At 35.5% G+C, this 15,236-nt stretch overlaps 1 protein-coding gene across 3 annotated transcripts in view; it reads left to right on the forward strand.

The window, feature by feature from the left end:
- The window catches only part of USP2 (ubiquitin specific peptidase 2), a 57,474-nt gene extending 42,874 nt beyond the window's left edge, over positions 1–14,600 (forward strand). For all 3 annotated transcript variants that reach the window (XM_072425920.1, XM_072425921.1, XM_072425922.1), the window contains 8 exons: positions 1,822–1,932; positions 6,683–6,747; positions 7,284–7,387; positions 8,453–8,533; positions 9,194–9,272; positions 9,981–10,088; positions 11,609–11,729; positions 12,346–14,600. In XM_072425920.1, the coding sequence (XP_072282021.1) occupies positions 1,822–1,932; positions 6,683–6,747; positions 7,284–7,387; positions 8,453–8,533; positions 9,194–9,272; positions 9,981–10,088; positions 11,609–11,729; positions 12,346–12,433 (757 nt within the window). In that variant the 3' untranslated portion in view covers positions 12,434–14,600. The remainder of the gene's footprint in view (positions 1–1,821; positions 1,933–6,682; positions 6,748–7,283; positions 7,388–8,452; positions 8,534–9,193; positions 9,273–9,980; positions 10,089–11,608; positions 11,730–12,345) is intronic.
- Positions 14,601–15,236: the final 636 nt, after the last annotated feature.

A 15,236-nucleotide genomic window follows, 5' to 3' on the forward strand; every position in this document is an offset into this window, starting at 1 on the left:
ATACTGTTCTGGTAAAGTAGAAAAGGGTTTTTATCATTGTCTACACTTCTCTGTCCTGGTGGAAACCACAAGTGATTCCATAGAAAAATGATCTCTTTTTGTTACCAAAAAATAAATATGGCTTGAGTTTGACTTTAAATGCTACATAGGGAATAAAGTTCAATGTTTAATACTAGCCATCAATCAACAGCATAATTTCTAGCTATAATCCTCTGTTGCACAAGTTCCTTATGTAACAGCCCTGCCTAATAGGTGGTACTTCTATGTCATTTAAATCTCTATAATTACTACCCAGGATAATCATTGAATTGCTTGTGAGCTATGAGTTTTTTTTCTTCCATACCAGCTGACATTCTCAGTGAGGTATCTGTATGGCTATCCCAGTAAAATGTAAGACACACCAATACAATATAATTATTTTCTTTAAGTGAGCATTCTTGTGTGCTTTATGTATACCCAAGAACTGTTTGTAATTATTTCTTCTATTACAGAGCATATTAACAATAATCTTTGTGCCAAGTTACATTTTAACTTTCAGTATAAAGCTAAAACCTTCTGGCTTATGGGTATGCTGACGTATCTACAGGGCCCCCATTGCCGATTTTGGACCTGGGACCCCCTTTACTGTCTCCTTTAATGAGACAAAAATTGGATGGAACATTTGATTGGACATAACATTTGATTTTACAAAACGAAAGTGTGTAGCCACAGAAAACATAACTTTTACATTAAACAGTAAATTCACTTGTCATTCTAAAGCTAAATAGCTTTAAAACTTGTGTAGACCTGTGGAAAGATCCTTATTCCTTATTTTGTAGGTCCACAATATACATCATTGTGATCTGAGCATACAGTTCTTTGCACAAAGATAAATTTAGTGTGTGAATGCATAAAGTATATAAAAGCAGCATGATGGCAGATACGTCTTTACAGAATTACAGAGAGACTAAAAAAGATTTTTATAAGTCTAGATCTGGCCTATAAACCTGCAGTGTCAGCTCTGGTTCAAGGACAGCTAACTACTATGGAAGAATGATCTTACATTTAAAAGTCTATATATAAAACAGTAAAGCTGTGTACACACTTCCAATTTTTATCGTTGGAAATGAACGACGAACGATCGATTGGCCAAAAATCGTTCGTAAAAAAAGTAACCAACGACGCCGACGAACGAGGATAGTCGTTGGAAATGAACGACCGGACCGGCGGATCGGATTGGACGACGATCGTTGACCATCTATCGTGTGTACGGTCGTTCAGTGATCGTCCATGGTCTGAGCATGCGAGGTGAACGAACGTTCGCTCACTTCCTGTGGTGCACGTCACTTCCTGTATCGTTCAAACGATCGCATCTATCGTGTGTACAATATCTTTGAACGATCGTGTCGTTATCTGTAGGTACAGGATCGGTGCCATACAATCGTTCGCAGATATCGTGCAGGATCGTTCGTCGTTCGTTTACCAACGATAAAAATTGGAAGTGTGTACGTAGCTTAAGTCTTCAGCACTCATTCTCTGGTGGAGAATGTTCTAGGTCCATGTGTTTTTCAATGGGAGTAACTGATATTCCACTTGAGAATGTTACTTAATGTTGGATTCATTGCTTTATAAATAGACCCCTTAGTGGTGGTATATCATGGAACACTAGCAATTTGTTGTGATCTTGATTTTTTGTAATGCTATTGTATATGCCGTTTGGATCTGAGCTCTTCATTTTCTAATATTATTAGGTATAATACAGTGTTCTTGTAATCAAATTGGGAATAAATAATTCTGAAGACTTGACTGTTCTCTAATAAAAGTTTCTGTTTTACTCTGCAGTCAACAGGATGCACAAGAGTTCCTGAGGTTTCTTTTAGATGGATTGCACAATGAAGTAAACAGGGTGACAGTCAAACCCAAGCCCAACACTCAGGACTTGGACCATTTAGCGTAAGTTAAGGCAGTAGCTCTCTGTAAATAATCAATTAGCCGTAAGTGAATGTATGTTTTCACAAATTTCTACCCTATACACAGCCAACTATCATCTAAACTTACTGAAGTTGAAGTTACTTTTTGTATTACATAAGAAGACATTCATTCAAATAGGGGCCAAAAAGAGGATTGGCCTGTGACAGCATTTTTTATTGGAGCTATATCCAATTTTGTATGTCTTTTAATGTTTTAGTTTATAGTGAGCAAGAATTAGATTAAGCTCCAAGTTTTATTGCTGTCTGTGTAAATATTTTATTGATTCTTATTGCATTGCAGTACATCATACTTGTTTCTTCTCTCTAGAGTTATGTATTTATAAGGAGAATCATTTAAGGACTAGTGATATACAGTTGGCTTTATACAGCAGAGAGGATCTGAGTGTATAACAGAAAATTCTGGTGTGAAGCGTTATATAGGATCATGTTCATGCCAACATATTTTATTGGGTACAGAGATTGCTCTAATCAGTTTTGGATGGTGAGAACTTTGTGGGTGCTATCATGAGACTGCAAGCGAAGAAAGGGTTTGCAGGTTCCATCATACACCTTGATGAAGGAGCCAGCAGGGTGTGCAGAGGGCAGAGAACAAGTTCAATTGATTAGCAGCTAACCTGCCAAGATTTCAAAAAGCAGAACTAGAATATGATAAGCATCCATGATTTGTAATAACTTGTCAATCGTAGAACTGTAAATTAGCTTTATTCATGTAATAGTCATCAAAATATATGCCTACTATTAAAAAATAAAGTTCGATTTTGCCTACATGAAAATTTTGAATTACAATAATTTTAGTTTTATTAATTTAAAACAATACACATAATTTAATATTCTAGTGAACAGTGACAAATGTTATACATGTTTAGTGGCACATGCTGGTAAATGTAATAAGGAAGCCAACAAACTGGGTGTTCCTGTTTACTACCATTTTTTTCAGTAGCATTGGGATTCACTGTGATGTGTGTGCATGTGAATAATTGCTATTGGAAGAGTAATCAAAAAGAAAATATCTATTTATATATATTTATTGCAGCAAGGATTATTATGTATTCTATAAAAAATATAGTTTGTTACATAGAAAAAATTTCAAAAGGCAACATAGGTAGGTAAAGAGACAACACAGGATTGGCCTTTTTAGCGTGCATGGAATGAGGAGTATGTTTAAGTGTATTTAGTTTATTTACATTGTCATGTACTGTACTAATTTCAAGTATACAATTGTTATTCAGTATATTGGAAATTTCTACACCTAATCCCATGACCCACTCACACATCAGTTTTTTTGGTTTACACTAGTGGAATAAATCACCCAATACCTATTGCAAAAAAAACAAAACTTCAATAGTAACATTACCACTGAATCCAACTACAGAAGTGTCATCTCTTCTTTTACTTTCTCCATGATATACAAGCATAGAAAATCAAGCAGTTAAACATGTAATCCTTTTGACCATGGCTAATGAGGTTGGCTGATTTGCCTCGGTCAACTATCATCCAATACTGAAACCAGCTTTATTTAGAACATTTAGTGTTGCATTGTATGCAACACTAATGGATACACAAGAACAATAACATATGAGTACACATGAAATATTGTTTATGCTTTGAGAAGACATGGCTCTTTTTTTATCCAGATCCTATTTGTTTTGCCAGTATTAAATAATATTTTTACTACTTTTGCTAAGGTTCAGCTTGCATGGCAGAAACTCCGTGCTGTGTAAAGTGTCAACAGAAAGTCAGTTGTGGCACAGACTGAATACCTGGAGTTCTGCCAGTCATGTCATTGTACTTGTCTGCTAAAATCACCTGCTGATTTATTTCTGATTATGTAACTGTAATTACTTGTTATTATAGTAAGTGGTAATGGAAGGTTTGCACTGTTCTTTCAATCTGCTGAGCACATACAAAAAGAGTCTCTTATATTGTATCATACATTGCATGACTGTTAAAGTTCCCTTTCACAAGCTTGTTAAAATAACACAGGCAAACATGAGCAAGATAAAAAAACATTTTTATAAGTATTGGATATACTGTATGTTTGTGTGTGCGTGCTTATGTTTTCCAAAAGCAAGTTTCATGAGGGCTATAATTACCAGATATAGAGTACAAGTCATGCTTCTCATATTGTTCCAATGGGTATGTACCAAGGACAGCTTAGCAAAAGTAGGCAGCATCAAGTAACAATATTTTTATGTTCAGTACATAACCGCATATGATCACGTTTTTAACCCAAGATCATACTTTCTTCAGTAAAATCAACAAAATGTATTGCACTGTACTCAATTTTTATGTATAAATTGTATAAAAAGAACTATAAATGTTACATCTTTGTATTTCTATTTGGATATATGAATCATATCTTTATTTTCTTAGTTCACTATTGATTAACATTTTCTTTTAGAGTTTGGGTAGATTTGGGTAGACATTTTAGAAAGTTGCGTAAATGATATTAGAGATTAATAAAAAGAAAATGTCAATTTTTATCTAAACTCTTTGCTGACTAAATCTCAAATTTATCTAAACCTCAACATATATATCATTCTATATCTAAGAGAAGATAAATTTGTACCTTGGGCTAAGTCCGGCGTATGTTTGACTTGAGTCTTTTTGTTGATAGTCTTGTTAAAAACCTATTCTCAGTTAGAAAATTTTCAATGGAAATGTATTTGTGAAACTATATTGAAGACAAATTAACCTTTTTAATTATAAAAAATTCTAAATCAACAAAAAAATTGTAATTGTAATACAATAAATCTCAAATTTAAGCTATGTGCAATAAGAATTAAACTCCAGAGATAGAGAATAAAAAAAAAGTTAAAAAAAAAAAAACAATTCAGGTTTTGTTTATTAAATGTTTTAAATGTGTGAAAGTACCTTAATCTGTCTTGATGTCAGCCTTCTATAATCCCCTATACAGCAGCATATAGCCAACACCAATATTTTGGCTATTATACCATTTTATCAGTGAATTCAAAATATGTTTTTTATATTCATTACATTTTTTCTGCAGGATTCATAAATAATAATTTGCGTTGTTAGGGATCCTTTAATATTTTTTCAATATTGTTTTAAGGCTATCAAGAGTACATTACTGCTCTTTGTAGATGGTTTTACTACAAACACAGTGATTTCCCTAAATAATACAAATTTTTATGTACTTCTCATTCTCTCCCATTAATTGAAATAAACTAGCTCACACTCGCGGATGCATATTTACCTTGTTCCTGGGTCCATATTTTTTTTTTTTTTTTACAAAATACATGAAAAGTCTTTTGTGCATTGCATGTCAACTCAGTATCTTCCCATAGACTTCTATGGGTCTTCATCCTGAGCATCTCCAGTACTGGGACACAACCCTATGAAGTCAATGGGGAGCTACTGGGCAGGCACCTTTGTGCTCCTGTAAAAGAGAGTATCATCTTTTATTAGCCTAATAAGGCTGAATTCACTAAGCTATGACAATTGTTATTTGACGTACCAAATGCTATTTTGAAGAATGGGAACAACAGAGAGCTGTGAATAAAAGTCACATAGCTTAAAATGAATAACTGCTACAGCAAACACATTGTGTTATAGCTTAGTCAATTGAGCCTTAATCATAAAAGGACTCCTAAATAATTTCATAACACTATTTTTAGCTATGGTGAGGTCAGACTAATTATATCTGATACTAGGCAACAGAAGCTTTTGTTTTTATTGAGTAATACTTTTGGTGACACCACTTAAGGTACTGATACTTTCATTCATCTACTATAGCATCAGTCTAATCTGATTAGATGGAACATCTAGCAATAGAAGGAGTGCTACTTTAAATGTAGTATGACGTTCCTTCCACTGGTTAGTTGTTCTTTTGAAGATTTTATAATTACTACGGTCTAGTATTGATTTACTTTGTTATTGTATGGACATATAGGCTGTTATGGTGCAATGTGTATTCATCACAGCCGGAAGTAAATAGAATCTTAGGAGCTATAGACATAAACAAAAAGAACATGTTCATCAGGTATTGGCTGAAAGTTTTAAATTATGTATATGCTATAGGTGATTACCTAAGGATAGAAATGTAGGTCACAGAATTGCAGCTGCACAGTATCAGGAACAGTTCATAGATGGCAATGGAAGGCAACACCAGCAATTCAAAATCTTTGATCTCTCAAGCAAGGACATTGGTAGATTGGAGCGATCACATTATCACTTACTATGTATAATTTTTTGATCTGGAGGACCTGTACTTATTATTAACATGGATTGGATTGCAGACTGCATCAAGGATGGGTCAAAGGTCTTTGTTACACTGCCTTTATATTTTTATGCACAGGCTTGATGTACTTAATAGTAGATCCAGCCCTGCTAGACTTGAGCTCTTCATTGAGACTAGCTGGATATAATTCAGAAGTGAAATAACTTTAGTCACAGTAAGGTCATCACATAAGAAATGCATAGAAATTAGATATCTAAGACATTTACCATAATGGTTTAACTTAGCTGCTTGGATGCATATAAGATACCCAAAGCTTTTACTTAGTGATTGACTGTGGTGTAGCCAAAACATAACCCAACACCTAAGGTGAATCCCTCCAAAAAAAAAAAATATTGTGAAAAAATACTTTTTTTCTCTAGGAGTGGTATCTGTATTATGATCAAGGATGTAGATTTCTAAGTGGAATATAAGTTTACTTCTATTCCATATAACACTTTTTAATTTTTTTCAGTGATGCAGAAAAAGGCCGGCAAATGTGGAAGAGATATCTGGAAAGGGAAGACAGCAGGATCGTGGGTAAGTTAGTATGTCAAATATTTCCCAACTTTATTTTTTTTATATGCTACAAATCATCTACCATGAAAAACAATTTTAGAACCATAATTAATACAGCAATATTTCTTGAATTAGGAGTCAGAACCAAATTGGGCCTAATTTGAAAGAAGAATGTGTGCAAGATTGGGGATAGTGGAATAACACAGGGTCCCTTGTGTGAGCTGAAAATGTAAAAAATATGTAACTAAAAATTAAATTCTTTTAGATTTACTAAAGGGGTGAAGAGTGTCCACAATATGCTTTAGTACATCAGTGTCCTAGTACAAAACCCTTTTTTTCTGGCCTTTGAATTAAACCCCCTGAAATAGAGGAATTTTGACAGTAGGTCGGGATATGATGGATCATGTGTTATAAGCCATGTAATAAAACTGAAAAAAAAAACTCCAAGTGTGATATTTTACATGGGTGATATAATTCAATTACAAATTGTTTTTACAGATATGATGTGCATACCTTATAGTAAAATTATTTTTCACATCTTCATTATCCTCCAACAGAATTGTTTGTTGGTCAGTTGAAGAGTTCCCTCACATGCAGTGAATGTGGATATTGCTCTACCGTATTTGACCCATTCTGGGACTTATCATTACCCATTGCTAAGGTAAAAAATTACAGCAATTACTAAACTATATAAATAATGTAATTGAATTTAGAAATGTTACACAAAGGCCATCTTATTTCTGTTAGAAAAGTTACAGCCAGAGGAACAATCAAACAGTTGCGTTAGAACAACATCTTGCCTTGCAGAGAGATTTCCAAGGGTTGCCTGCCATGTGGAGAGATTGCCCATGGTACCTGCCATGTGTCCATAATGCTTTGGGGTGCAGAGAAAGCCTGCCCTAGACACTATGACCCTGATTTATTAAAGTTCTCCAGGGCTGGAGAGAATACACTTTCATCAGTGAAGCTGGGTGATCCAGCAAACCTGGAACAGATTTTATCCAGAATTGAAAACATTTGGTAACAAACAGCTAATGACTTTTAGGAAATCCATTCCAGGTTTGCTGGTTTACCCAGCTTCACTGATGAAAGTGTATTCTCTCCAGCCTTGGAGAACTTTAATAAATCAGGGCCTACGTTGGCATACCAGCTCTGTGAAAAGAGATTGCTCTGCAAAGGGAGATTGCCATTGAATGTTTGCCATATAAAGAGAATGTCCTGGAAACCAAGTCTACTCTATGCTCATTGTCCTCAGGAGACACTCAGAATAAAAAAGTACTGACTTACCTTGGAAGAGTTGCATTGTAGATAAGGTTTGCCCTGAAGAGAGACTGCTTTGGGGAGAGAAAGAGTGCTTTGGGGAGTGAAGAGATTAAAATGTTTTGACATGTGGAACATATAAAGCACCTTTTTTTCCAAACTGGGACTGGTTGTGGAATCTTATTGCATGCATCCCCTTTAAGTAACATAATGGTTACATGACCTCACATGGAGTATGTTCTATGGCAAAGCTCCTTAGGGTAGAAAAGACAACCACATTGGGTAATAGGAATGTCAGTCCACACTATCACCAACGTTATAAATGAAAGACGCTTTCCCCACACTCTAGTGTGTACATAACTGTAAAATAAATGTACATAAACAAATACATCCACAACTTGCTAAAGTCTTTAGGTGAGACCCCTTGTGATTCATGTTTGTGATTCCATCAATGTGTATTTTACAGAAGAGTGTTTCAGAAGTGTCTCTTATGGAATGCATTCGTCTTTTCACCAAGGAGGATGTTTTGGATGGAGATGAAAAACCAGTAAGTGTGTTTTACAAAGCTTACCAGGCTTCCTAAATAGGCAAATGTGCAACTAGTCAGAATGATTTGTTTTATCATTTAAACTTAGCAAAACTAAAATAAATATATTTTGCTGTGAGTTGCTACATATCATCATTGTTCTGTGCATTGTGCAATTACGTAATATGTTGTACAATGAGAATTCCAAATTTTAAGATAATAATAACATATTGAACAATTAATAAAGCTGGTTGGAAGGAATATGTGTACTGTCAATATTGTGGATGATGGTAATTTAGCACAAAGCCAGCGAAGCACCGATCTTTGTCACTGCTCTGAAGCCTGCCATTGTTTGCACTAAAGCCAACCAAACAATGCACACAGGACAGAGATTGAGCACAGCTACCATGATTGGTCACTAGTGGGGTGACAAATGAGGAGAGGCAGAGCAATCTCACATAATAATTTGGTAGTGGCCATAAGTAAGGACTCTATGAGCCCATTGCAGGCTCTTGTTGCTGCTTACTTAGGTAAGGCACCAGACATATTTGCTGAGAATAAAACAAAGTCTTTTTTTTTTTGTTTGCGTTATATTTAGTACATAACATCTGCCATACTCAAAACCAGAGACCAAGTTAAAGTTTCAAAAAATCATGTTTCATGTCTTTCATTTTTTGCCAGACATGCTGTAGATGTAAAGTTCGTCGAAAATGTATCAAGAAATTCACCATCCAGAAATTTCCCAAGATCCTTGTACTTCGTATCCTTTCATGTGATCTCTGTTTGACTTTTTTTTTTTTTTGTTTTTCATAAAATACATGTTCCAGGAAAAAATCCATTACTTAGGATAGTAAAATCCACCTATTTTAAAGTATGTTAGAGAGGAGAGGAGCTGCAGAGGAGCTGCTCAATTATATTTTCCACTGGATCAGCCTCCAGTGATATCCCCAAGGGTTGAAGGGTTGTCACATTTTTAATAGCCAGTTATGGAATATATTTACAAATATATGCCCTGATGAAGTTGATGAAGTTGATGATGAAACATGTCTTTATTCAGCTACCCTGACTTTGTACAGGACAAACTCATGACATTGGTATTTCTCAATATTTTGAGTTTTCCTGTGAAGTGATTAGATGGCGTGTATCTCATTTACAACTGTACACCAGTTTCTTATGCAGCATGAGCATTTTTTTTAGAAAAGCAGCTTAGGTTAGTCTGATTAAAATGTGAAGTCTACAGTTTTACTTCCCATTTTTTGAAGGGAAAAATAAAATTTTAATAAACTGTTTTTCATGTGAACTTGAATATTAACCTTTTTTTCTATTATGCTTTTGTTGCATATTGTGACTTACCAGGAGTTTGTTAATGCAGAATTGTTAAGGCATTTTTATACTTCTTTTCTTCCTATCCTGTATTTGTCATAATCAAAAATATCAGTTTCTTTTCCTTAATTTTAATCTTTAACAGATCTCAAGCGGTTTTCTGAAGGTCGAATACGAAGTGGCAAGCTGTCCACTTATGTAAATTTCCCTCTTCGGGATTTAGATTTGCGTGAATTCTCTGCAGAACACAGCAGTAAGTCACTCACTTCAATATTTTCTTCTATATCCTACTGTATATTCATGGTTCTTTCTTTGAGGGTAAAGTGTCTGTCTAAAGCCTACCACCTGACCCCATTATACTCACCTGTCTAGGACTCCCCCAATGCTTTTGTGGCTGCTACAAAAAACATTCAGGGTATGGGGCAGCTTGTGACCTTCTTTACAATTGGTGGTAATGCAGCTGTCATGTGATTGATGGGGTGACATCAACACCAGTGCTATGGTGGTGGCTGCAATGGAGGAGGAAGTGGTGGTGAGGAGGAGTGGGGAGGTTCTGAGAGTTTAGTAAAAGGGTCTGTTTTAGGCAAGGCAACATGAAATCCTAGATGACGCTTTTGTAAGGATGGTATAAGGTTAAATTCTCATTTTTTTCATCCATATTCCCATTTGCTATTTTGTACAGAACCCCTGTTTATAGGAGAGTTAGTAAAAAAATAATTAATTTCTGTATAGATAATTTGCAGGAAGATGCTGCAAAGGCAAGGAAATAAAACTTCCTTGCATAGAATTTAGATCCTTAACCTATAGCAGAAGCTAGATAATTTTTCTCTCAAACTGAGCCATTTGTTATCTGTCTAGAAGTTGCAAAAGATTTCCTTTTTTGACAGGTAACAAACACACTATATGCCTATAATCTAAAAAGAGCCACCCTACTTAGCAAAATTTGCTCTGCTCTCTCTAATCCTCTAATTGCCTAATGCAAAAAGATGGACGAGCTGTTTCATTTATCAGAGGCTGTGGTCATGATCATGGACATGCCAACCAGTGTGACAGCTAACACGGAGGTGGATGCAAAATGAAGTGAATTGTAATGTAAAAAATGAAAATCCTTATTAGACACAAATATGGAAATGCTTTCTCTTATCTTGAGCTACTGTAACATCAAGGGGTTTAGCTGTTCTTGCCAATTAGTACCGCCTGTAAACATGATATTATGGCATCATTTTTACCTAATATTGGCAAGCTTCTGCCTCCATTAAAACATACGCTTTGCAACATACAGTAAAGTACTTTTATCAGTTTGCTAAAAACAACTCCTGCACTTATAGGGGATGGAGTAGAGTGATAAAAGGGAGATGCACTATCCCCACCAATCCCCCTATAGGTATTCAGATAAGTTCAAATCTTCAGAAATACTACTCTTTCACAATTTTTTCTTTTTAAAAGCAATGTACATAGGATGATGCATGTCTGGTAACCATGCATTTTGCATATTAGGGTGATGTTCAGCATAGGTATTGACTACTATAGACCATTGATGGATTAAGAAGAATTGCGCCTTTTATAATAGTACTGAGGGGGGGGGATGTGGTCATTCACCCACTGTATTAATAATATTACTACCAGCAACTGTCCCAAAGTAGCTTTTCCTTAGCTTGATTACCTCTGTACTTGTAATCTCACCATTATCACTAAGTTCCTTTGACATTTACCATGTTTTAAAAGCTATCATTTAACCTTTTTTTATAAACTGGTTACATTTTTTTATTGCAGCTCAAGCTACATATAATCTCTGTGCTGTATCCAATCATTCGGGTACCACTATGGGAGGCCATTATACTGCGTACTGCAAGAATCCAAACAATGGAGAGTGGTACACATTTAATGACTCACGGTAACAATCATCTCTTTTTTTCAACTTCATCCTAATTCTGAAAACACTCAAAGTAGGCTCTTTAAATTTTCATATGAAAAGGAAAATGATTAGCTGAACCATATTGGATCCCAAAGGTAAAGTAAAGGGAAAGGCAAGTAATAGATGTCAAAGCAAATTCAGATATTTACACTAGTAAATTAAAATACATATGAGGGTTTTTTACACGGTAATAATTGTAGTTTTTATGTCTACATATCCACAGTATGTAGTTATAAAAAAAGGTTTGTATTTTTAAAAATAATTACTGCAGCCTCTGCACTGTCAGGTTTTTACCTCAGTTAAAGTCAATGGGATTTTGAAACCCCCATCTGGCATGCATTCCACGTACATGTAATGTTGCTTTAGAGTTACTGATGTAGAAAGGGAAGAGGTTTGCACTGATAGGTTATAACTTTGCTTATCTGCTTCTGCTGTTTTTATATCTTTTATAGCTGTTTTATTTCCCCCACGAGTGTGATTGAAACATTCAGTTGTTAGCGCACACAGAAATTCTCTCATAGATTAAGAAAATGCTCTGTATTGCAACATATTATACACTCATGTAACAATTTTGTTTGATTTATTTTCTTTTCAGGGTCACCGCAATGTCTTCCAGCCAGGTCAGGAGTAGTGATGCCTATGTGTTGTTCTATGAGCTATCAGGACCTTCATCCAGGATGTAAAATTCACTCCACTAACAGATGCAGAGGATATACAATTGCATCAGCTGTGAAAACTTTCTAGTAGGGTCATAAGAACCTACCGTCATGCTGCAGTGAGCTAGCATAATTTTTTCAATGTACACCAGCATTTCATACAAACACTAGTTGCCTTATTTAATTACCTAAAGACTTATGGCCTTAAACTGAATATAAATACCAATGGACTGGGTAAAAGAGCAGGAACTACTGAAGACATTTGAAGAAGACAAAAGTTGTCCTTTGGTATTCAGTAATATATTTTTACCCCTGTGTTTTTTAACCAGTAGGAACATAAGTCCACCAGTAGTAACCAGTAGTACCAGGGTAACCCTCAGCTATTTTTGCACAATACTGAAACTCCAGACATGTTTGCTGCTGCTCTTACCATATGAGTGTTATGGCAGAAGGAATCCTTGATGTGTTTTAGGAAAGTCCTTCTGTTAGAAGTCAGGATGAAAACTGCTCTCAGGAAAGAATCTCCTTATACTGGAAGAGCATTACAATATGATGAAAGGTTATTACTGATTTAGATTGTTGCTGTCACAAATACATATATACATATCAGTTACTAGAGTGACTTGCTACAAACAGAGAGGTGGCTCCTTATTTGAAGAATTGTAACATGGAGTGTCACCAGTGTAAATAATTTGGAGTGATGTGTGTTTATATTAATTATTTTGTCTCAGTAGAAGCTCTCAGCTTAGGTAGTATTAACATGGTATAATATGAATACAGTAAGCTACGGTGTGGAGTGGCAAAAGTGGTCACGCAGAATTCCATTCTAGAGCTTGGCATCTGACAACACCAAGACTTGATGAAATCATTGCACTGCTAAGTTTTTACTGCATGAGAGGTGTGTGGTGTTCACAACAGTATTAAGAACATGTACTGAAGGACTTAGACTATTTAGCATTTTTTTTTACTTTTATAACTGTTTTTTTAAATATTATTATTATTATTATTATTATTATTATTATGCAGATACCAAAGCTAGTGCAGTGAAGCATGCAGTAGTAATTTATTTGTAAGTATAAGAACTAGCAGTCAATTTTTCTTTTTTGAATAAAGAGTAGAGATGCCTTAGAACCTCTCTGTTTCCATTAGGAAGGTTTCCTTTCATTTCCTCTACTGTTTAATATTTATTATCTGAATTGGAAGTGACAGAAAGTCTTTCCAATGGAGATTCCAATAGCAATAAAATTAGGAGGTTCAAGCTCTTCCCTACTGTATTCACAACAAAAAACATTTTGGCTGTAAGTATCTAATGAATGAGAATTAAAGGGACTGTCTACTCTTAAGTAGACTGACTTTGACAAGAGGGATAAGCCTTAGTTTCAGTTTAGTTCCCCAGGCTTTTCAACAACTTGTCTATGTTTAGCTATAAAGATAATGAGGGAAAAGGTTTTCTTTTACAAAGTATGAAACTATTGTCAGGTTGCTTTTTCAGCCATAGGGACTAGCCATAGGGGTATGCATGTTCTGGTTATGTTCACAATTACATCAGACCAACACATCTGGTCTGATTACATACTATACCTCTGCTGTCTGGAGCTTGTTCCTAGAAGGAGGCAACCTTATTTATAAAATTGGTCTGCCACCCATCCTGGGCTATTCTCATTGCAATTCTCTTGTCAGCTACATAATTCCTTCTGTTTCATCTTGATGCTCTTCACCTTTCTGCTTTTTTTTGGTACTTCTCTATTGCCTTCCTTCTCATCTTGCTTGTGAAGTGAACTCTGCTGTTCCCTCTTCTGTTTTAATAGTGTTTCCCCAAGTGTGTAGTGAACTGGTAAAGTGGTCCAAAGTGCTTGAAGGACTCCTCCACTTTTAATGTTAGTTTTACCTGACCTCATGAGATTGCATGTTTATTCAGGGTTATGAGTGTATACTATTCAAGTATGGGATATGATAGGTTGTATGTATAGCTTTTTATTTATATCTAACTTGTTGATGAACTACAATCAGACCTGCTGCACACCTCTTAGGCAATAAAAATGTTCTGTCTTCCCCAAGAGCCTTTAAAGGCCACACTAAGCTGGTGCTTACCATGTAAGTGTGTAGAATTTGCAACAAGAGTACTACGTAAGCCTAAGGACCCTATGTGTTCTATGCAAATGTAAATATCTAATTAAAATCCATATTGCAAGCAGAGCTGTCTCCTGTGTTTATTTTGATGTGTATTTCAATTCAGGTTGTTTGAAATCCTCCGTCTGTTGAAGAAATACTAACAATATGTGCAGATCCTGGTCTGAAGTTTTAGACAGCCCTGTTGGTAGTAGGTAGAAGTCATTCCTGAATGCAGAGTGTAACATGGTAAATTGAAAACTGGTCACTGTGGTACCTACCTCCTTACCAGATATATACAAAAGTCCTGGTTGGTTTTACTGGTAATCCTTACAATCAGGGTGTGGGGTGGGTCCCAATCCTCAACTCCCAATCCCATGAACCTTGTCAGGTTGCTGTTTAAGGTCAGCTGGATCAAGTGTTCAGTGTGTGTGGAGAAACAGAGACTGCTAGTAGGCTGGTCTGTAATAAGGCAGACCTAAATTGGCCTAAACCTAACCAGGAAGATGTATAGGATTGCTGAAATGGACTGCTGCTGTACCCCAAAGATACCCTACCCAGGATAAAGAATATCCAGGATGCTAAACATGTAAGAGCTCACTATAAAAGCTGTGTACCTAAACTTTTTGTTATTTACATTATGATGGAATAAACAGCCTGTTAAAGAAAATGGGATGGTATGTCTCTGCAGGCTGTTTATCTAAAGCGGCCCCTACAGCAT

Source organism: Pyxicephalus adspersus, chromosome 11 (genome assembly GCF_032062135.1).
Source record: "Pyxicephalus adspersus chromosome 11, UCB_Pads_2.0, whole genome shotgun sequence".
NCBI lineage: Eukaryota > Metazoa > Chordata > Amphibia > Anura > Pyxicephalidae > Pyxicephalus > Pyxicephalus adspersus.